The 22,651-nt window shown below is 37.2% G+C and overlaps 1 protein-coding gene across 2 annotated transcripts in view; it reads right to left on the bottom strand.

The window, feature by feature from the left end:
* Window positions 1–22,651, bottom strand: part of FTO (FTO alpha-ketoglutarate dependent dioxygenase) — a 222,274-nt gene that overhangs the window by 109,662 nt on the left and 89,961 nt on the right. For both annotated transcript variants that reach the window (XM_066194284.1, XM_066194285.1), the window contains one exon: window positions 15,313–15,437. In XM_066194284.1, coding sequence (XP_066050381.1) covers window positions 15,313–15,437 — 125 coding nt within the window. The remainder of the gene's footprint in view (window positions 1–15,312; window positions 15,438–22,651) is intronic.

The raw sequence follows: 22,651 nt of genomic DNA, 5'->3' as shown, positions 1-22,651 counted from the left end.
AGAGTTTCCTCCTATCACTCCATTATTCAACAGCAATTACAGTTGGGATGCTATGTAAGAATCACCCATTACTCCAGGCCCTAATTCAAGGTGATACACGGCTACCTGGAACTTATGGGTACTTCCTCCCATGAGATGTATTCAACCACACAGGAAAAAAAAAAAAAAAATCCCTAACCTGTATTACTTGTAAAACCTCATTATGATTAAGCTCTTCACTGTCCTATAATTAAAATAATTATTACAAATAACTGTCCCCTAAAAGTAAGCTTGTGGATACAGATTTCAATTGTGAACCATCTGGTTGTAGTTTTCCACCTTCCAGCATGGGTGGCGATAGCAGTCACACACTCTAAAGTGACATTTTAAATAATTTCATCAATACACACAGCATTCAAATAACAAACCCCTGAAGTCTCAGCCTCCTAAGATATTTCTACATTAGAAAAGACAGATGACTCCTGAAAGGTAAGCTAGCATTTCTGCAGCAAACATTACCCCAGTCCAGCACAGGACATAAAACTTGCCATTTGCACCATTAGGTTTGCCAGGACAAATGAGAGGCTGGGGGTGATGTATGGCACAGGAAGGCAACCACAGCTGTTTGCTTCTGCAGAGGAGGACATAGGTGCTCTGCACCTGAGTCTGCAAATATTTATTAAGCCCTTAACAGTGAGGTTGTGATGTTCAGAACAGCCACTGCTGAAAACCATTATCTATGGATAATTAACTATGTCAGGACACTGAGGTCCTAACATGAGGTCCTCATAATTCCCACTAAGGGAAAGACAGTACAACATTATTAGAATATATTAGTAATATTTAACAACAGGATCATACTATTTGTGTTTTAATAATGAATGCTGAATACCATAGCCAGGCTTAAATTAGTATTAGTTTCTGATACTGCAGTTTAAGCCAAGCTTAGCAAATTCTCAGTCTTTGTTACTACTAAGCAATGTGATTCTGCAATAAACAATGATGACATCTAATTAGAAAATTATTCTACTTATAAATAAAGCATTTTTGTCCTTGCAGGTTTAATTATTATGAATGCATTTTCTTCTACCATTTGCCAGAAGTCTAAACTTGTTAGGAGGAAAAGTGAAAAAAAAAAAAAATATCCTATTTTTAACTTTACCAAAATAATTCACTTGAACTTTGGAAGCCCTTGTGTTTTTTTCAACCAATTTTTAGAAACAGTTAGGAAAAAAAAAATTCATCACACAATAAAAAGGCTTTTTTGACACATGAAGACAAAAGCTTCAGGCCGTTTATTAAGACTACTTCCTACTGTGTTGGGCTTTGTTTTATCTCATAATTAAAATCACACCTGAGCTGGGCCATCTGTGAGAGTGTATTAAGTTTCTTACAAAACATGAAAATCCTTTCATTTTTTCCATACAAACGCCAATAAATCTTGTAGGGTTATTTTTTTGTGTGTGACACAGAAAAATAATATGCTTAAATAAAGGCCAAGATTTGAGTAAAAATTGAGCAGGCAAACAAAATTATTTTTCTGTATTCATCTTCAATGGCAGTTGAATAATAACTCATAATAACTGATACATTTTTAAAAGTTGTATGCTTAAATTTTTTTTAAAAAAATATTTGATAGGAGACTGCTTTCTTACAGTTTCTTTCGTAGAATAAAAATAAGAATTAGCAAAAACTGAAGGAAGAGTTTTCCGTATCAGTTAGCAATTAAGAGCGTGCAGAAGAAGTCAGTCAACACTTTTTAGGATCACCATTTATGTTGGCACACTAATGCATATACCAATAGGTTCCAGTGAGAAAAAAGAGAAGTCACATATTTCATAAACAGAATTACATAATAAAGTTCAAGGGGGGGTTGGCTTTCTTTTGCTGGATTTTGTTTGCTTTAAAATACTCTGATGAGATACCCGGAGGATTTCCTTGTAGAGACAATGTACACAGCAAGAAAAGTACAGACCAACTCCATGAATGGAATGTCTCTAACAAAGTACTTCTGTGCGCAGCTACACCGAATGACAAGAGGACCTGAGTTCATGCAAAAATCAGAGAAACACTTAGCTTGCCTCGAACATGTGAAAACTCACATACATGATTCTGTTTATATTGTTTCAAGCTGTTTTCCTTCAAAGAAACTATAAATGTTCTTGAAATGATTTTGTTTCATACTTCTGCTGAGTCAGGAACCAAATGCATATCAACATCTTGTTTATTAATCATGCAAGTTTGATTACACAACTAAATGTGCATAATATTATGGCAGCCAGGCAATCCTACTCAAAGTTGTACACTTCCCAGCCAAGGCAAATTATAGAATGGCTGACTTAGAGAAAAACCAGGTCAGAGGGCCTTAAAAGGGCAGCCTTCCCCCCCATGCTACTTGAGCTTAAAATTATTAACAAGCAGAAAATTATAATCCCCATTTGTTTGTCAATTAAAATTGCAATTTCTTTATACATTTTGAAGCATCAAGCTTCAACACTGATTTGCACAACCTGTCACAGATTTAAATCCCTTTTATATTCATGTATATTTGAGCTACAATTATTTTTATTCTTGGAAATTCATTTGCCTGATAGTGCACTTAACTGGTAAACATTTCAGTTTGTATTCTTTTAAATTAATTATTTTACAACAAAAAAAAAGTCTAAATTCTGTGCCATAAATAAGACTAAAGTCACAAGCCAATCCCTCAAATCCTTATTTTCCAAGTGTTTTTTGGAACCTAATGACTAGCACTGAGGCTATTTTGAAAATTCAGTTTTTCTAGGGTTGATAATAGAACATATTGAGTCATGTCAAGCAAGAAACAGCAATATTTTTTAAATGTGTCTGCCTGTGAAACTAAGTGGTTCAGATCCAACTCCTGAGTTGTTCTCTCACCAATTATGCTACAGCTAATTCAATCCATTTTTGTAAAAAATGATTTTTCAACACTTCATAGTTTTCTTTCCAAATGCCAATTTTTCCTATCAAAAAAAAAGGTTTCCTCATTCAATTGCATTTAAATTGAAAAAACAAAATTTAAAAAAAATCTTGTATTTAAAAAAGAACACACTTTTAATGTGTCAAATTAAAAACACAAAGATTTCTCAAATCAGATGCATCCCTTTCTGCAACAGTATCGAAACCAAAGCCTGAGATTCCATCACCAGAAAATGTGAAGGATATTCATCAAGACTTGTGCTCTAATTCTATTCTCAACCCCAGTAACTTAAATCAAGAGTAACACTCTTAAACTCAGCATTATTGCAATGGTGCAAAAATCAAGCTGGGAAGAGACAATGATGACAATAATCCAGATACTTTCACACGACTTTAAATAAAATAAATGTTACAGTTTTGGATACTCAGCAGTCAAGCTATCTCCTAAGAAAACAATATGGACACCTGAATTCTCAGAGCTCTCTCCTGTCTCAGCCTTCTGCACATACACAAAGTGATGAGAATTACACTACAGCAGCTGCAGATCCCCCCCAGCTGTGATGCAGAATCCTAACTGGGAGTACCCCACAAGACAGGAATTGCTGTGGCAATATTTATGGATAATTTCTGTTTACAGGTTGGCATCCTACAGCGTAGGAGAAAATAGCACACATGACCTGGTGAAGCAACCCCACGTTAAATGGAATATTCCAGCAACACTACAGAACTTTTCCCCTTCTCTTTTGTGGGAGGTGAGGAAAAGATGAAGCCAAAACGGAACTTTGAGAAGCAACACCTCTGGGTTTACTCTTGAGGTGATCCTGTTTTGCCCAAGGCTCTGCCTAATGCAGACCTTCCCTCTAAATAAACTAAACAAATAGAAATACAGGGTACTGGTCAGTTGAAATGTAGTGGTTTCTTCTGGGAATAAATCAAAATGTGTGCTGTTGACTCAAAGGATGGAACTCTAAAAGACACCACAAGCCACATTTACTGTAAATTCCAAGGGAAAAGAAATAAAGACCATACATTAGAAGTGTAGTGATTTACAGGCTCTGAGCCTTTTCCCCCCCTTTTTAAACATATAAGAGGTCTAATTTACAATGTCAGCACTATTTTGAAAATGTTTTCTTCCCTGTGTAATGAATAACCAAAAATAATTAAAACTGAATGAAGACTGTCAAAACAAACAAACAATATCTATTTAGATGAATTATCCTTAATGTTTTTCATTATTGTGTTTGTTCATTTTCTCAATTGAATTCATAACATTTACTCACTCACAATGGGTCTGTACATTCACATCTGCACGGTGGTTACCTATGGAAAAGTATCAGCTTTCAGTATTCCTTCTCACGTGCCCTCCCAGCTGTAAATGAGGTTAGGAAACAACACCATAAACACAGAAGGCCTTTCAAAAGGCAAAAGAGTGGAAGAATAAAAAGCCTCTCAGGAAATTTGATTTGCACTTTGGCTTTATTCTTAAAGGAGCGCCCAAATCTTAACAGCATTTAAAACTACCGAAATACAAAATATTAAAGGAAAAGACAGCAGAACAAGGCATTATGGTCTATGGCAGTCTTGTGTTATTGCTACAAAGAGCGGAATATGGCATTATACTAATAATAAAAGTGTATTACTAAAAGATAAATAGCACTGAATGCCAATCTCATTGTTCTGAGCAATGGGCTGCTTTATTTTTATTATTCCCCCTCACTTTTCTCTTTAAGAAATGAGTGTTTGCAGTTCCTTCAGCAAAAAAAACAGGACACACACACAGATGTCATAAATAATGCCCATATAAGCCCATGCTAATTTATTTAATGTGAAACTCCAACACAAATTACTTAGCAGTGAAATTGCCCCTCCTCTTATTGTGTATGCAAAATAAAGGCGAACAGATGTGCTCTTCCAGACCAAGCTATTGCTACAATTAAACCAACAGTCATTTTACAAACCAGCGAGCTATTTCATGGGCCTCTACAGTGCTAATCATCCTTTCTTTACCAGCCCAGCCCAACAGAACAGCGAGTTATTTATAGAGTTATCTATCTTGCACTTTGCAGATGATGCCTAACATTATGACAACAGTGAAAAGGTCTCCGTACCTGCCTACCTAAAACAAGTTTCTGTAAAGTAATGAATAGAGACAGCTTGGGGACTATCCACCTGCACTGCCTGCCTTTTACTGCCTGCAAAGTGAAACCACAAGGGACTGGCAGAAGGTACTTGTCTGACAGGGCCAGGACAGCCTTTCTCCTCAGTGACAGCCTGGGCCTCGCCTCTTAAACCTGACCCACCATAATTCCTTCACAATGCAACAGCGAGGCAGCTGACAGTAGCAGCTGCACCTCCTAAGCGAGATGGATGGAATTTTCATAACTAGTTCCCCAAGTTACATTTTACCTTCAAGATAATTTATGAGCTGCTGTGGAGCCTTGAAGAGACAATATGCTTGCCATAAAATTAACTGTAACAGTCTTGTAGGTTATAATTAACACTGGGAGGGTAGCACCAACTGGATGAAACACATGGCATAATTGATGGTGAAACTGGAAATTAAGGAAGCTAACAATATCATTACTGTGCACATCACTTTAGTGAAACCTATGCTTTCCAGGGGTTAATTACAATCCCCTTCCAACGTACACACTCTGACGGGGAGTGGATGAGTGTCACAGCTAGGAGGAGGCAGGTTTGCTGGCAAGGCCACGTTGCACCTGGACTGATGTATATATTGTTTTTTTTGCCTGGAAGAGATATACATGTCAAAGCAGCAGCACCAGCACCTGAACATCTGGCAGCAGGCACACTGTAGCTTAGAGATAGATGATTGCTCAAGCCTCATAGAATATTTCATTTTCGCTGCAGCCAGCAGACTTAATGGCAAAGAAGAAAAAATCCTCTGTGAGATTTCACTTAATGACACACATTATTAATTTAAATGACTTGAGCAAAGAAAAACATTTTAACTTTATATTGCTGTAACTTAGCAGCAAATTAAGATTTTTTTTTTCATCAGTGTATTATCATTTTGGTTTATTACATTAGTCTTTAGAAAAAAGCAGAGCAATCTTTTTAGAATCTCACCTTTCAAGGGAATACAGAACTGAAGATGCAATGCTAGTTAATCAGAAATAATATTATAAACTGCTGCCATCTTTGGGAAGGTGAACATGCAATTCGTGTACCTGTATCTAAGACTCTACACTCTAGCCAAGGCTTAAAGAATCATTAGTGAAATTTATTTTTTTGAATCCTTCAAATTATTTCGATGAAACTTCTTTTTTTGTCCCTGGACAACATACGTGAAAACGTACAGATAAATGATACAACAGTGTCACCTACAGGCAAGCAAAACAGTCAAAAACCTCCTCCAATATTGCACCCTCTTACCTCTCAAATCCTTCTCCTCCCCTCCTCCAATCTCCCCCTCAATCCCTAATAATACACATCTGGATTTGGGGATTATCCAGATCTCCAAGTAGAAAAAGAAGGGCAAATACCTAAAGTGCTTTCAGGATGGTCTAATATAAAATACTTAGATCTTTTATGCAGTACACTACGCCTTATAGTAAACATGCTGTGCAGCCAGCAAGTCATCTACACTGCAGTGGGTACTTGGATTGCTTCACCTCTCTTGGGCACTTGCTCAAATTCATGTTAACTAGGTGGTCAAAAATAATTCTGATAAAAATATTTTTTATATCTCAGGAAGACCAAATGCTGACATTAAATACGAGAAAATAAAAACGAGAAAATGTTGGCTCGCCAAAAAACAACTGGCAAAATTTTTAACAGTATTGTCTAAACCTGTACAAAAAATACCCTCCAGCATAATTTGGCGCTAAATTGAACAGCGTATCATGGGCATAACTGATGGATCCATTCAGCTTGCCCTCTTATTGGTAGCTCTTAGAATGCTCAGAACTCTCATTTTCCGACAGAATACTCTTTTCTCCTGGTATTACCGCCCTCACTTTAACACTCAATAGACTTTTCTTGGCTTGTCCCACAAACTCTGCACTGCTCAAGTAAGTTATAATAGGACTTTCTTCTATTTTTATTACATATGCTCTAAGCACTATTCTCATTTGTGGCTGCTGTCATTTACCAAAATAAGACAAATATAATAAAAACAACTTATTCACTGTAACAGGTCCCCAAGTTCTCTGTTTTTACCGAACCTCTTATGATTAAGAAATGCCAAATTCCCTTTTTAGCTATATTAAAATATCAGCATACTTTATAATTTAATAATTCCACAGCAGTGATACATTAAGTATTGAAAATTCATACAAAATAAAAGGAAGAAATAATAGTAGCCAAATCAAACTCTTCAAATGCCCAAAAGATCTCATTAGTAGTGAAAATAAGCAAGTAAATCAAATCCTATTCTCTGGTTCATCTTATTTTCTCACATTAGTTGATACATCCCCAAGCCATTCTTTGACCTCCTTGTGGACTGCACTTCCCTCTCTCACCAATCCTGTTAGGATTGCCCAGGAATGCACCCCCTCTCCCAGCACATGATTATCTGCACGTGCTACCACAACTTTAATGAAAGTACACTGTAGAACAATGCAACAGCCTGATCCTCTTTTTTACCCGCAGTGATCCATGACATTCATTGGCTTATCACCCCCTCACCACTATGGCCTGGACTGCTCAGAGCACTGACAGCACCTTGCTCAGTTTCAACATCCATTTGATTTTTGGCTGCTCCAGAAGCGCCAGCAAGGGTACCAACTAGTGTCAGCTGCAGCAGTTGCCTTATGTGTTACACGCACCTGCCTACCAGGGCTGGAGAAAAGATGCATTTTACAAAGGCCATCAAACACAGATACCCAATGGGAATGGTCCTTGGCACCACCTACCTGAACCGGATTTAAACTGCTGACCTGAAAACAAAAGGCTTTGTATTTCATTGCCAATCCCTGGAGCCATCAAGTTCTATGTATGTGGAAAAACTTTACTAACACAAGGCTGACAGCCTTTAAGGCTTAAGTCATGAACTTATGTAAGCATCTGCTGACTCACACTCATGGTATGACGTGATCAGCACCATTTGGCTGGGTAAACCCTTTAAGTTGCCCTCTGTTACCACCACTGGTAAAGGATACAGATTATTTAACACACTTCCAAATTCAACATTTAATTCAGCTTTATGACAGGTAAAGCTATAACAATAATGGTACTAAAATCATTAAAGTCCTGTTTGGATCAGGCTTCTATTTTTTTACAGAAGAAAGAACTCTGTCTTCAGACTCTTTTAATTTTAAATGTCTAGTTTTAGACAAAGTTTTAGTTCACAGTAAGTTTGCCAGTAGTTTAATGGATGTCACATACGATGACATTAGCACATTCTGCTGAAGGCAAAGGAAAGAATGGATTGATACTGCAGAAGAAATAGACCTCAGTGGATAAAGTAAAAGAAATCTATGATAATTTTTCATTCACTGCACCACTCACACCTTATCCCTAGTTTGTAACACCAGGTCTTTATCTAATGTGGGCAGCCAGAGAGCACAGTAAAACACTCTGAACTCTCCCAGCCTTTCTCCTTTTCCCCTGCCTCTGGTAGACACCATTCTCTCCTGCAGAAAGGATGACAGCTGATGCTAATGCTACTTTGTGGTTCAACTGTCTGATGATGTGGCTAACACTTGGTCTCCACAGATTATAAATTTGTCACCTCTGTGATCTAGTCAATCTCCAGTATCCTGTAGCCTGGAAATGCAATAATCTCCATTTCCAGCATTCAAGTCTTCCAATGGTAGTGAACAAATCACTGTCAAGCCACTGGAAAAACAACACTATCTTTCTTGTACTGCAATTATGGAAGCTTACATAAATAAGGAAATTTCACCCATGCTGACTTTAAAAGCCTCTCCAAGTAAAACCAAACATAAAAATCATAAATAACTGTCTAATGTCTGGTACAGTGGGAAAATTCTTTATCATATTTTTTTTGAAGCCTTAATTACAGTATAAATAAAGGCTAAATTTGTGTAAATTTCCAGTTTTGGAAGTGCCATTGAATTATTCGAAAAACTCGACTAGCACAAGAAGAAAAAATCATGAAATCAAAAAAGAAAAATGTCAAAGAAGTTTCATTTGGTAGTTACTCGGGTATAGGATGATGCATCTGTCTATGGATTTCAGAAGTGAAAAATTAAAATTAAACTAGAATGATTAAGTAAACACTCAGAGTAAACAATCCCTACAAAGTGCCTTAATGACAGGGTGACACAAACAAAAGCTGCACACAGAGACACAGAGCTGAAGTTCTGCAGCTTTTCTTAGCCTGCCCTAAAATACCATTTTGCTACACCGGGTAACTTTTTTGCACCATATTTCTGTGTATCTAGTGACATCACAAGGTAAGAGGCAGGATTTTCTGTAAGAAGCCACAGCTTGTAAACACATAGCCTTTCCAAGGGTAAAGGGTCAAGACAGTTTCAAAGGAACAGCTAAACAGCAGCATTTAATCAAGCTGCATTTCCATTGTTCGGAAGAGTACTTGTACCTATTGATCCCAAGCTTGGCTGCTTCAAAGACTCCTCCATACAAGGAACACAGGTGAAAGAGAGAGGCAGTAAAACAGGAAGGGTCACGAGGAGCAAAAGAAATCTGGCATTAAGCAACTGGAGGAAAGTCAAAGGTCAATCAAGGCAGCTGATGTCTAAGCATAACTACAGCAGGAGACCGGACAACTTCATCGACTTTGCAGTGTTTTCTCCATTCATTTGAAACCTGCAATGTTGGTTTTCAGTCTGACTCCAAGCATCTTCTTGATTAATATACAGTATTCATGATTACTCAGCCACAAATTACCTTCTCCACATATTGTCTAAATATATTTACATTCTGAAAACCTGGTTTATCTTACTTTCATTTTCTTCTTTTAAGGAGAAGTCACCATATACACCTAAAGCATGAATGTCAAAGAATCCAAATGTAATTTTCTCCTTTTCTCCCCCTGATTTCCAAAATGGTGAATCAAAATGTTGGTGTATGCTCATTGCTAACTTACTGAGACCCATTGTCCAGAGAGGACAACTGTTATCAAAAAACACACTGGAGATCATACAGCTGTATGTACTGAGATCCTCACTAATAGCAGAAACATGGATACCGGATTCCACAACATGGGAAAGAAAAAGAAATCTGTCATTCTCATCTTACACTAAATAATCACAAGTTTTAAACAACACAAATACTTCCCCCTGCTCTCTGACAAACTTTGATATCTCTGGTTTGTAAAATCTTGGGAACTGGTGTAGCTCCCATTGTTGTATTTTCTTAGGAGTTCACATTATTTTGTATACTTATCATCTTGCCAGGTCTGTGAGAGTTAAAAAAAAATTTCAATGTTCTTCAACCAGTCTTTGAACTGGTATTATCACATTTCATTTGAAAAATAGCATTTATGGGTTCCTGAAAATACACAAAGCCTGTGACAGAAAGGAAAAAAAAGCTCTGATTTTCTCAAAGCCCGTGTTAACTTCTTAACCCATCAACATTTCCTCAGCTACAGAGGAAACACAGTCTTTCTTTACATCAAGACCACTTTCTCCTACTGGAGCTAAAATGAGTAAAAATCTATCTCAATTACCTCCTTAGTTACGATCTAAAATTCCAAGGTATAGGGAGGTTAGGCATAAGAAGAAAAAATGAACTTTTTTTTTTTTTCAAAACAGAAAATAAAATATATAATATCTTCCACTTTGTATCATGTTTAACATGCACACTATTTCAGGCTTCCACTCTAAGATACTTCATTTTTTTATTATAGAATTGAAGATTTTCATCCAGATTAGGACTCAATTTTCTCACTAGGTACTGGTAATTTATATTCCTATGTAAATATCAACACAAAAAATCCAGATTTCATTGTTGAGAGCTAAGACTACCTCTGTAGTATAAGTGTTCATTTTACCTAGGAAAAAAATATATGCCTTTAAATCGTTGTGACAAAATTGTGAGATCTAAGAAGAGGTTTGACAAAGGCAAAAATTGCTGAGGAATTACAGCTCTCATCTGACTTGAAACCTGAAACTAACATGATTTGTCACAAGTAAGAGGTTCTTTCTTCCACTGCCATGCAAAAATGCAAGAATATAAAAATTCTAGAAATAGTGACCCAGTCCACAAAATATTATGGGTTATACAATGACCCCATAAAAAGAAATTTTCGTTGTGTTATTTTGATGATGCAAGGTTATAAGTTATTGATTTTTACAAGATATAATCAATTAACACTTTTCTGCAGTTTATCTCATGAACCAGAAGAATTTTGTGCTTACTTTGGTACAGATTATTTATTGAATATTTTTTCTGTTTTCACTATGTCAATTCGTCATTAGATGATGATTTAGAGAGAAGCTAAGTTTTCACAATTTGGATAAGTTGCACAACTATGAAAATTCAACAGTCATAAATAATTTTACCAAACTTTCCACTTCATTATGTCTTTTTCCAAAACTTCACATTTTCCAGTATCTAGTTAAATTTCCCCTAGGAGAAATGGTACAATTTCACTGAGGGAAATAGTAAAATGGACATCAGAGTCTGTGTTATAATAAAACCATTTTGGCCTAATACAATTTTTCCATTTGAAAACCCCATACTTTAGTGATGGTTTAACTAACCATGCTTTTTCCAGCAGTCAATATTTTCATTGCAGTTAAACACTACCCTTTAATTTAATCTCTTGTTGATTTATTGATGACAAATTAGTTTGGTAGTAAATGTATGTCTATGAAAAATACAACAAAAACCTACTAGCAATTAAGTGCAGTATGTCATGCAAGCATTAAAGACAATGCTATTATAACATGATACAAGTTCGATTAGGAGAAATACAATTTTATTTAACTACACCCCAGCTCTGTCAGGCATTTACTGATCAGGAAAAGTGCATCATCCTCTCTTGAAATTCAAGTACTTTTTCTTTTTCCCCTGTTTCTTTGTGATATAACAACTTTTCTGGTTCCAGTTAAAAAGTAAAATAAAAAATGTCAATAACATCATCAACAGGGAAAAATATTAAGGCCTTTTTAAAAAATGAATCAGGTGCAGATATTGAACTGTACTTTCTCATCCTTTGTCTCACTTTTCAAATGATAATTTCTTCCACAGTCACCATTAAATCTTGATCTATTCCAGCTCTCTGTATGGGTCATTGATTCTAGATGTACCATGGTTATTTTTAAATGTTTCCCTTTCGTAGAGAAAAAGAGGGCTGTCTAGAGCCAGATGGGTAACTTCACACTTCATTTATCAAACCCAATGCATTAGACTCCACCCTCTCTTTCCCACTATTGCTGTTAAATTTCCATATAATTTGGTAACAATTTTCATTATCATACAGTGACCCTAAAAAGTCTATCCAGGTTTGCATGGTTAGTCCAAAATTCACAGCTGTTCCCTTCACCCTCTATTTGTTACAGTAGAATCTGAGGTTCCCCTCACTTTATAAGCTGAACAGTGACCTTCTGTAGGCAGAGGTCAAGAAGGGGTCAGTTCAAAGGGCTAGAGCAGCTCTTTAACAGCTATAACAACCTGTCCATCAGGCACTATCACACAGTATAAACAAATCTGGGGCTTTGGAAACTCTGGACCGTTTCTGTTAACACTCAGAGGACATTCACTGAGTCCTACCTGAAGTATTTTGGATCACTACCACTCAGAGAACAACTTGAATCCCTGGAAGTCGTGCTCAGATACTTAAGATTCTGATGACATCTTTGCATCACAAGTCTATGAAATGGTGAGTGCAACACTAAGCACATTGCCATGTGTTTTGGGCTGTGGGGCCGGAATAATATCTTAAGGAGTCATTTCAGCTCATTAATATGCAGAAACACTAGTACAACTTAAAGCAAATAACACAAGAATATGCTTTAACTCAGTAGGTACATGTCAGAACAGTTCATATGCCTTTCTCTGGGAAAGGATAAATTTCCAAAAGTTCAGTCAGTCTGTGTCACCAGTTCCCAACATGTATGTTGGTTTTGGTATGTCTTTTTTTATTATTATTATTTTTTCATTTCAGGTGTTAATGATACAAATAAAACACAAGAAAGAACAGAATGACTACATGACTCTACAAAGACCAAGTGCAGTTTTCTGCCAGCTGCCCTCCTTTCATTGACCTAAATTTCTTGAAGTTGTACTGTTCATAATCTGCTCTCTAATGCACAATGTAAGGTAATTAGAGTCATCTGTATTTAACTTCCACAAGAAAAAAAATTCTATTATCTAATCTAGCTGATCCCCTGATAGCCTGTTGAAAGTAAAGTACTGTAACCTATTGCCTGCCCTTTGACAAGTGCTAATTATTTCCTGTCCAAGCACATTTTTCTCATGTAATTCCAAAGTACACAATAGACTGATCTCTAAAACATGGGCAGCCCTGCTCGTACCACGGCGGACGTTTTATAACTTTCAGCACTGTGTGCTCCATGGCTGCCACAGCCAGTGTTTCATTCCAGACACTGAGCTGAGGCTTTGATGGAGCCAAGTGAGGTGTACAGTAACAGCCTCTTTATGCAGATCATATGGATGAGACTCCCAGATAGGTCACTGGGATGGGAAACATCAAATGGAAAGAAAAAGGATTATGGATATTTAATACTCAAAGGACACTTTCTTTTAGAACTTTCAAGGCACAACGCTCTTGAAATTTTCTTTCAGGTGTTTAGTTTTAAGAAGGCCTGCACTTCATCTGCTTGTGCCTCTCCCAGCCCCCAGGAGCTGCAGCTTTGCTGTGTCAGAGGCTGGGCTACGTCTCCAACTGCAGCCCTGGCTGCAGCCCCGGAGCTCCCTGGGAGCAGCAAGCCAGGCCAGGCACACTGGAACCCACAGTACTTCTAAATTACTCATTATTGCCATGGTTTCTGATGACTTTGTGTATTAGGAAATCATTGTTAGACAAAATTAACTCTAAAAAGGTACTCCACTCATTAGAAGCTTTCTTTTCTGTTTCACAACGAAGATGAACATGTCCCATAGAAAAGCTTTAAGTGATTTCCTCTGTTTCTAACATAGCTAAAACGTCTGCATTATTTAGTAAGCATGGTGATGGAAGGCAAAAAACCAAACACCACCCCTCACCAAAAAAAAAAACCCAACCAACTGAAAAAAAAATTTACAAAACCAACAAAACCCCCATAAAAATGACTTAAATTGTTCCAGAAGAAATACGTAAACCCCACATGATAATATGGAAAATATTTTAGAGCCAGCTTACTCTGAGATCTTAAATGAGTAGTATACAAATACTCACTGGAACACAAACTTATAAAACATAGCCTGCAATTAGTAAAATAATTACGTGTAAATATGTTCAAATTTATCTAAAATTCCTAAAATGTTTGAGTTTCAGTTGCTGTAATTATTTGGAGCAGAAAAGGTACCCAAGTGTCGGACCCAAAATCTACAGAAAACATTTTAAAAGCAATCTCAGTCTTCAGGAACTACACCAGCAAAATGCAAGAGATCCCCCTTAACTTTAATTAGTGCAAGTAAAACAATTATGCCAGTTAAGTGCGAAATTTGAATAACAAAAATCTGATTTAAAAATACTTTTGACTAAAAACTGTATTCAAAGTAAGGAACATCTCCTGGTTTTTTAAAAAGCTGTATATTTGGCAGAAAAAGTCATAGACTGCTAGATATTTTATGTAAATATCAAATAAGAAAATAGTAAGAGATTACAAAATTAGTATAAACCTATAGTTTTTAGACATAGGTGAGAAAAAAGGTGACATCAACTCATCCAGCAGCCTAAGAGAAGGACAAGGTGGAACATGGTGGAAATCCTCTTTCATTCACCTGTTTCTGAACAAACCAAAAGTACGGTGTATCTGGTGCTTCTGAAACGCCTTCAGCTGTTTACATTCCAGTAACACAAACCTTTCCGAGTACAAACATGAACAATTTTCAAACACTGCCAATAGCATCTCCTGATGTACAGCAGTGAGCTCTCTTTCAGAGCCCGGATGCAGTAGAACATCCCACGAGATGAACTCCAGCAGTACACACGCGACTGCCCATCTCACCCAACACCACCCCGTTCACACCAGTAGGACACCACAGGGAAACACGAGGGAAGCAGCCAAGAAGTGGAGTTTTAGCAGAGCATTCCAGCAAAGAGCATGGCTCATTCTGTCAGCAATAGGTGGAAAACCTGAGGGCACCACAGGTGGCACCACTCCTCAGATCTGAGTGCTGCCTACCGAGCTGTTATCAGTGGCCTGTGCTGTGAACAAGGGAGCAGTCTACCCCACAGGAACACGGACTATCCCATTCAAGGAATTACTATTTGAAGAGTGAAAATTTAGTCACTTTTCCCCACTCAAGGAGATTTATAGGGGTATCTCTCACCTGGCTGTCCATTCTTTACGCAGGTTTTGTCTCTCCTTAAGAAGGAGCAGGAAGCAGCTGATGGTCTCATTCCTTTCTTCCTCAATTTGTTGCTCTTTTCTAACTTCAGAGAGGACCAGACTTGTCTTAAAGGGAGGAAACACATAAAAATTATAATCTAGAAATAGGAAACAATGTGTAAAATTCATAAAAAGCCCATAAGCAAATAAGGACAGTAAATCAATAGCTTTTTTATTACAGTTCCACTGCTGACAAATCAATACAGTAAATGATGGTTAGAAATGGCCACCATATATTTGGTATTTAATCAATATACATGGCACATAAGGTAAACCTTAAAATCTCTTTGCCTTAAGTATCACACTAAGACATTGTGCATTCTAGCCCACACCTTCTTGAGGCATAGTTATTTTCTAAATATTATCTTGTATCAAATAATATCAGAAGTATTTTCCACAACGCAGCATTTGTTTGGGGGATTTCACCCTCCCCTTTGCTCCTTGGTAAAGCTGTTGAAGAAAATACCTGTTTGTATATTATCTGCTGAATGCAATTTCTGCTGATGTCCACATGTTCTCTTTATCATTAAATACTTCAAATAAACAAGTAATAAAGTCTTTTCACATATGAAATAAATTAAAAACTGCTCAAAAATATACATATACCTATATACATGCAATGGATTTAAATAATCTGTGAAGAAGGATGACAGTCTCTGCAGATGAAATGGTACTGGCCTTCCCAAACTTTGTACTGACAGGTAATGTTGATGTAAGAGAACTGGGGATGGTCTTACCACCCTTCATCCTCCCACCAAGCTAATTCCAGCTCCCCCACTCCATCTTTGCTTACTGAATCCTGCACCATTTTCTCCTCTTCTTTCCCTGCACTTCCCCACATCTGCCAAGCTGGGAAGGAAACAGTTGATGCTCAGCGACCAACCAGTCCTATATCCACCAGTGCCAACATCTCCTCGATGTGCAGCAGTGTCTCCATGGCAGAAACTGAGAGTCTTTTCCCTAAATGATGATATTATATTGCCTTTTTCACCTTAACCAGCCTCCAATATACATGCAATTATTTTTGATATTCTAACCTTCAGTCACACATTCTGCAAATGTATCAAAGCATCTAAATGCTTTTGGGAAAGATGGTAGAACAGATGGAATTACTGCACAAACCTGTTTTCTGTTCATAGAGGAGGAGGCAAAAAAGTAAGTTTCTAGCCTGGGAAGTTGTGCATGTGAGTTTGAAAGCACAACCAAACATAACAAAGAGCTGCAATTCCTATTCCTAGCATAACCACCCTTACTGGAACAACGTGACAAAACACATGGCATTTTGTCTACTCCTCAACATCACATACACATTACATTTTGTCCTGCCCAACTAATTCCCTCTGGGAACTCTGCAAGAGAAATTATTAAATTATTCTTACTATCTTCAGTTTGTGAAAACAGAGAGATCTATCCTCATTCTGATAGGTTTGGGGTTTTTTGTTTTTGTTTGTTTTTTTTTTTTTTTTTTTCCACAAGAAACAATAACATGCAGATTATACACTCCTTAAGCTATGTAAAGTAGGATTTACTGCTATGGTTGTTCCAAGAGAGAAGCATGACAGGGTTCAGAGAGACAGAAAATAACTTTATTGCACCAACAACACATGCAAAGGACAAAAAGCATCTTTCTCCCCACCTCCCAGCTCTATCAGTTGGCCTACCAAAAGGCATTATCCCATCATATGGGACTTAAACATCAAAAAGAACATTTTCTTGTAAAAACTCCAAATGTTCAAAACTCTGTCTATACAGATCACATTCTTGACCCTGCTTTGACATTACAAAGCAAACAAAAAGCCAGAGAGCATTTTCAGATAAGGATTCTCTGACATGGGTTTCCCTTGCACTGACCTACAACATCTTTTCCACAAGCTCTAATATCCGCCAACTTCAACAATCCTGACCTTAGAGCCTCACTTCCAGCAGCTGCACAGTTTAAAGCAGGGTTTGATAGAGGAATTCAGCAAGTGAAACACACTCACATGAGCTGGTGTATATTCTTTAATGGTGAAAATTAACGCTCCTGGTCATTCACAATAAATATACCTACTAAGCCTTTAACTTTCATGTTTATTGTGTACAAGTCTTGACAGAGCACTACAGCCAGAGTTTACCTCTGTATTATAGGATGATCAGATTGCAGCCATACACCTAGGCCAAAGTCCTCCAAGACTTCCCTTCCAGAATGTTTGGATGGCCATTTTACTCACAGAGGGACAGAAAAATCCACTGGTGATGGTGAGATGTCTGCTTCTCAGGAAAGTCCCAAGTTTAATGATGCCATGCCTCACAAAGCTGAAAGTACAGTTATTTGCTGCAACAAACATCAAGATCTCCGAAATAAATGATTCAGAAAGTGCAGAGCATGGAGAACTGGGAGTTGCTGAAGAATTTTCAGTTACAATCTGATGAAAAGATGTTAATAGAGTATTATCAGTCAGAGATGGGTGATTACTTCTCCAAGTACTAACAATCACACTGTATGTGATATGGTATGAATTCTGTTGACCTGGTCAAATTGCAAGTTTGGTCCTGAGTTTCATTAAGTGAAGTCCCCTCCATGTACAGAAACATCATCATTCCGGAAACGGAAAATAATTTATTTTTTACTGAGAGAACAATTATATTGCTCCAGCCTTCTGTTGACACCTTTCATTTATGTGGTGATGTACATGGCTCAAGTCAAACGCATAGTTTGACACTGACATCATAAAACGCTTCTTTATTGAGCCCTGTGAGTACAGTCACAGCTACCTGGAGGGTGAAATAGTATTATTAAGCAACATACAACAACAATACATAGCAATTTAACTGATTTACTTGTTTTCTAAGAGTGCTGAAAGGGCAGTAAGGTCACCTGGAATGCCAGTGCAGGGCTTGATGTGTAGCATTTATGGAGGCATTTCTTAATAACTTGCTATTCTTATAATCGCAATAAAAAACTTGAATTGTAACAAAGCAGGATTCTGGGTAAAATAATACTATAAAGCATGTTCCTTTGAAAGTTGTTTTTTTCATGTAACTTGTTTTGGGATTTATTTTTAACAAGGGGATTCAATATATACCTTGACTGATAAAGGTCAAGGGTTCAAGAAACTCGGTCAAAGATGTTATCAGCTGGGAAAGCCATTTCCTCACATCAACACTGATAAAAATCCATCAGAAACCTGGCTGATACCACCCCTGCTCTAAAGAGCAGGAATGACCTTCTTTTGAACATCACTACAGTTGCACATCCCATCAAAGAAAATCTGATCTTGTGTCTCAATTCTTTTAATGACAGATAATTGCCTGCAGAGGCTCCCTTTGCCCAATGCTGAGTGAAGCCTTCACAATTCTGATCTGGACTCAGCACTGACTCAGGGTTTTTCAGCACACTTGGGACTGCAGGACAGTAGAATAAATAAACAATGCAACCAGCCCTACAGCCTGTCTTATCTCATCCTTGTGTTCACAGAGATTCTTGAGGGTGGTAATGTTTACAAACTGGTGAAACTTTCTTTCTTCTGCTTCCTGAGCTGGCAAAAACATATCCTGGACAACCTAAGCAACGAGATTACACAAATCACTTATCACTTGTGGGAAGCAACTTCCAATCTCATTGGCCAGCATACCTATTTAATAAGCAGTACCGCTCATATTTTCAGTAAATCTTACCCAATTCTCCTTACAGATCTATTAGTGTATTTAGGGCTTTCCCAGTAAAACCCAAATGGCACAAAGTCTCAAAAACATACATACAACTCACCTCTCAAAAAGCCCAAAGCCATGTACACTCACGCACAGACACACACACACACACGTATATACATGTATGTATATGGGTATGTACACGTGCATCAGGAGCAAATCCAATCTTCTACATTAAACATGGTATTTAGGAAACTGCACTCTTTGCCTTCCTCCTGGTACAGCAGCAGAGCTAAATTTAGGCATATCAGGCAAGAGCCATCAGAGCATCTTCTCTCATTATGTAAGAAAGGAAGGTTCTAAGATTAGATTTCAAGAGACCAACACCCTATTTCTCTCATTATCACCAACAAAATTTATCAGTGACACAGGACTGAATAGAAACTGCTATAACCAAGTCTTTCTATTCACCCAGGATATACACACAAAATTAGATACCTAATAAAGCTAATCTAGGTATTGTAACAGGATTACAGTAATATTTTTTCCTTAGATACGCAGCAGAAGAAACTCTATTTTAACATCCATAGGCCACTACCCTGCTCTACTGTGTGTCCTGGGTGAATATCACAAGCAGCAAGGAAAAACCAACATCTGAACATTCCAAACCCCACACTGGTACATTTTCAATCTTATAAAACTAGATTCTTTCCTTCCTTCAATACAGACCTCATGAAGAGTCAGACATAAGGTTAGAAACACTGTATAACTGGAGACATGAAGCTTAGTGTTCTGTCAAACAAATTAGCCTTCAATCTGAACTAAAGTGGCACTTGGGAGAGTTTGCCACTTGGTCCTACTTTATTGGGTCAACAAATCAGATTTTTCACCCTAAATTAAGACTTAATTTACCCAGCACCAGTTTAAATAGGATAAGCTTCTGAATCTTTACCAACCACTTCTACTTTAACATAGCAGTCATGTCTAAAAAATCAGTAACTAATAGAGAAAGAAAAAACAAAGAGGAAAATCTGTAAACGGGGCTAAAATGTTATTGCGTATTTTCCCTGTTATTTCTGTCATTTTATTTCCTTTCAGTGAAAGAAGTATCCTGATGAAATTCTATGAAACTAGAACATGGTCCCTTTTAGAAAGAAGAGAAAAAGAACCTGAAATCTATTAAGCCACATTAATTTAATATGTTGTAACTCCTCCATGATAAAAATAACTAGTAATTGATTAAAAAACCCTGCTCATTTCTCCTTTACTTTTAAAATTTCTACTTAAAATATCAGCAAATGCACTCATTTTCATTGATACGATGGAAACAGCCAGCATGGTTTAAGTTATCACCCAGTAATTTGGGCACATTAAACCCAATTCTCTGCCTTTTGTTTATTAATCCACTATGCCAGATATCACAGCCTCACTCAGCAACCCTCATGTTCTGGATGATATTGAAAAATGAGTCATGTTTGTCAAAGAAAGTTTAAAAAAAAAAAAAGGTAAAAAAGAAAAAAGTGTTGTTTATAGAAGCCAGCTGCTCTGGCTTCGGCGCCAGCAGCTCCTCATCCTGCTATTTTACGCTCGCAACCCCCACTGCCCCCACTGGCACAGGTACAGCTAAATGTTGACTTCAATGCTTCAGAGAGCACTCAACTGATTCTGTACATGATTAATTGCTAAAGACATGGCTGACCATATGGAACAGAGAAAGCATCAAGTAATTCATACTTCTGTATATGATCATTTGGCCCCTGTTGTTTTAATGTACAGGAAAGAGCTAGTATAGCACAGACCTGGTGTCTTGCCCTTGACAGCCCATTAAGAAATCTCAAAGCACCTAGTTGAAGTTATGCTGTTGGCTTTTCAATAGCAGCCTAATAAAACAGAAGCAAAGCTTTCCAACTAGTCTTAAATCTTTCACATACAGTACATTAACCACTGCTGCTAAAACAACTGGTTTCTTATGATAGGAAATGGGATTTGATTTCTAGCCTCTGCATACTTACTGAAAGCCTTTTTCTGACCTTTGGAGGGTTTACAAAATCATTGTTCGTTCTCCCTGCCATTTTCCCGGTTTCTTGCCATGGTGATCCTAATAGATTTGTTTAAGGTTCAGTACATTCTACTCTTACTAGCTGTTATATGCAAACTGTGCAATGGAGGTAGGCTCATGGGAACTGAAAGGAAAGAAATTATTATTAACTATTTTCTTTCTGAGATTCAGAGAAGTCACTGTAACATCTAAAACATAATTTATTTTTAAGGAGCCTATAAAACAAAACAAAAAATTCCTCAAAAGAAGCAATATACTACCATGTGCTTTCTTTTATCAGACTGGAGACAAATCATCAAATTTCATTCGAGAAGGAAGGACAATTTAAAGCCGTAGTATTCTTAAGGATTTCTGACACAGACCTCAAGAAAAGAAAAAGGTGCAGACCTGGAATATATGTCAGTATCATTAACTGTTTTATATTAGTTTTATCTACTGTTAACATCTTTTCAGTCATACGCAGTCAAAGAAAAAACATTTAAATAATGTTTCCCTGTCAAAGCTCTTAAGATGACAGTGCTAAAAAGTTAATCCCCATCCTCACAGATCTTCTGGCAGTTTTGACGTACGTTGGCAAGGATGCATTTGCTGGCACCTTCCAAAAGAAAATATTTACATGGAATTTTCTTGTCTGAGGATTTTCTAGTGGAGTAAATGATCTTCCAGGTCTAAAGGGCCTTATATGGGGAATTCTAATCACTGGACATTTATCAGTGGTAATTTCACAGGCTGAGAATTCAGATAACACTATTAATACTCCAACAAAACACAGGAATAATCTGCAAGCCAGCTAAAACTCCCTAACTGTTCTGGTTATTGATTGAGAACTTTCAACATAAAATCGGGGGTTTTAAGACAAACATTATGGCTGTTTTTAAATAAAATATAAAAATTAGATAATTTTACAAAAGAAGTGTCATTTCTGTAGCATAAAAGGAATGGAAACTCAAGTTGCTGGTGTGAAACCATCACCACAAAGATTATACATTCCCCCCTACCACTATATTCAATGGTGCACTTCAAAACTAAACATGTACATAACCCAATTATAGAGCAGAATGCTTAAAGTCAGACATATGCTTAAGCTCTATATACAAGTCTACAGGCATTAAAATGTAGGCAGCCCTGCCTCGCTTTGAGGTATTCACTGCCGACAACAAAGGATGAATACCTGACTTGATAGATGAGTAGTTTGACCCAGAAAAACCTACAGCGAGTAGATCACTTCGACATTTCCAAAGAAACTGTAGGTCTTGTCTGCACTAGAAAGTTGTTCCATTTATCTATACCTGTGGAGCTAAAGCAGTACATTTTCCAGCTATATGAGTTTAAAAGGCATAAATTAAACCAGGTTGGGCTTATTTGGAAATAAGCATTACCGTTATGCCTATATAAGAATATTTATACCTGGGTCTTGAACCATATATTTAGGAAAAAGGAATCCAAACAGAAGTAATGCCCGAGTAATTTTTGGTTACTCTGGCATGCCACAACTGAATAAATTTCCAATTGAGAAAAATAATTCTTTTTACTGGATGATTTAAGCAGTTATGATGAGTCTGTAAGATTTTCAACATGTAGTTACAAACTA

The sequence above is a fragment of the Chamaea fasciata genome, unplaced genomic scaffold (genome assembly GCF_029207755.1).
Source record: "Chamaea fasciata isolate MVZ Bird 193981 ecotype frontalis unplaced genomic scaffold, bChaFas1.0.hap1 SCAF_12, whole genome shotgun sequence".
Lineage (NCBI taxonomy): Eukaryota > Metazoa > Chordata > Aves > Passeriformes > Sylviidae > Chamaea > Chamaea fasciata.
Note: the sequence above shows the minus strand (reverse complement) of the source record. Positions and strands in the feature narration are given on the sequence as shown.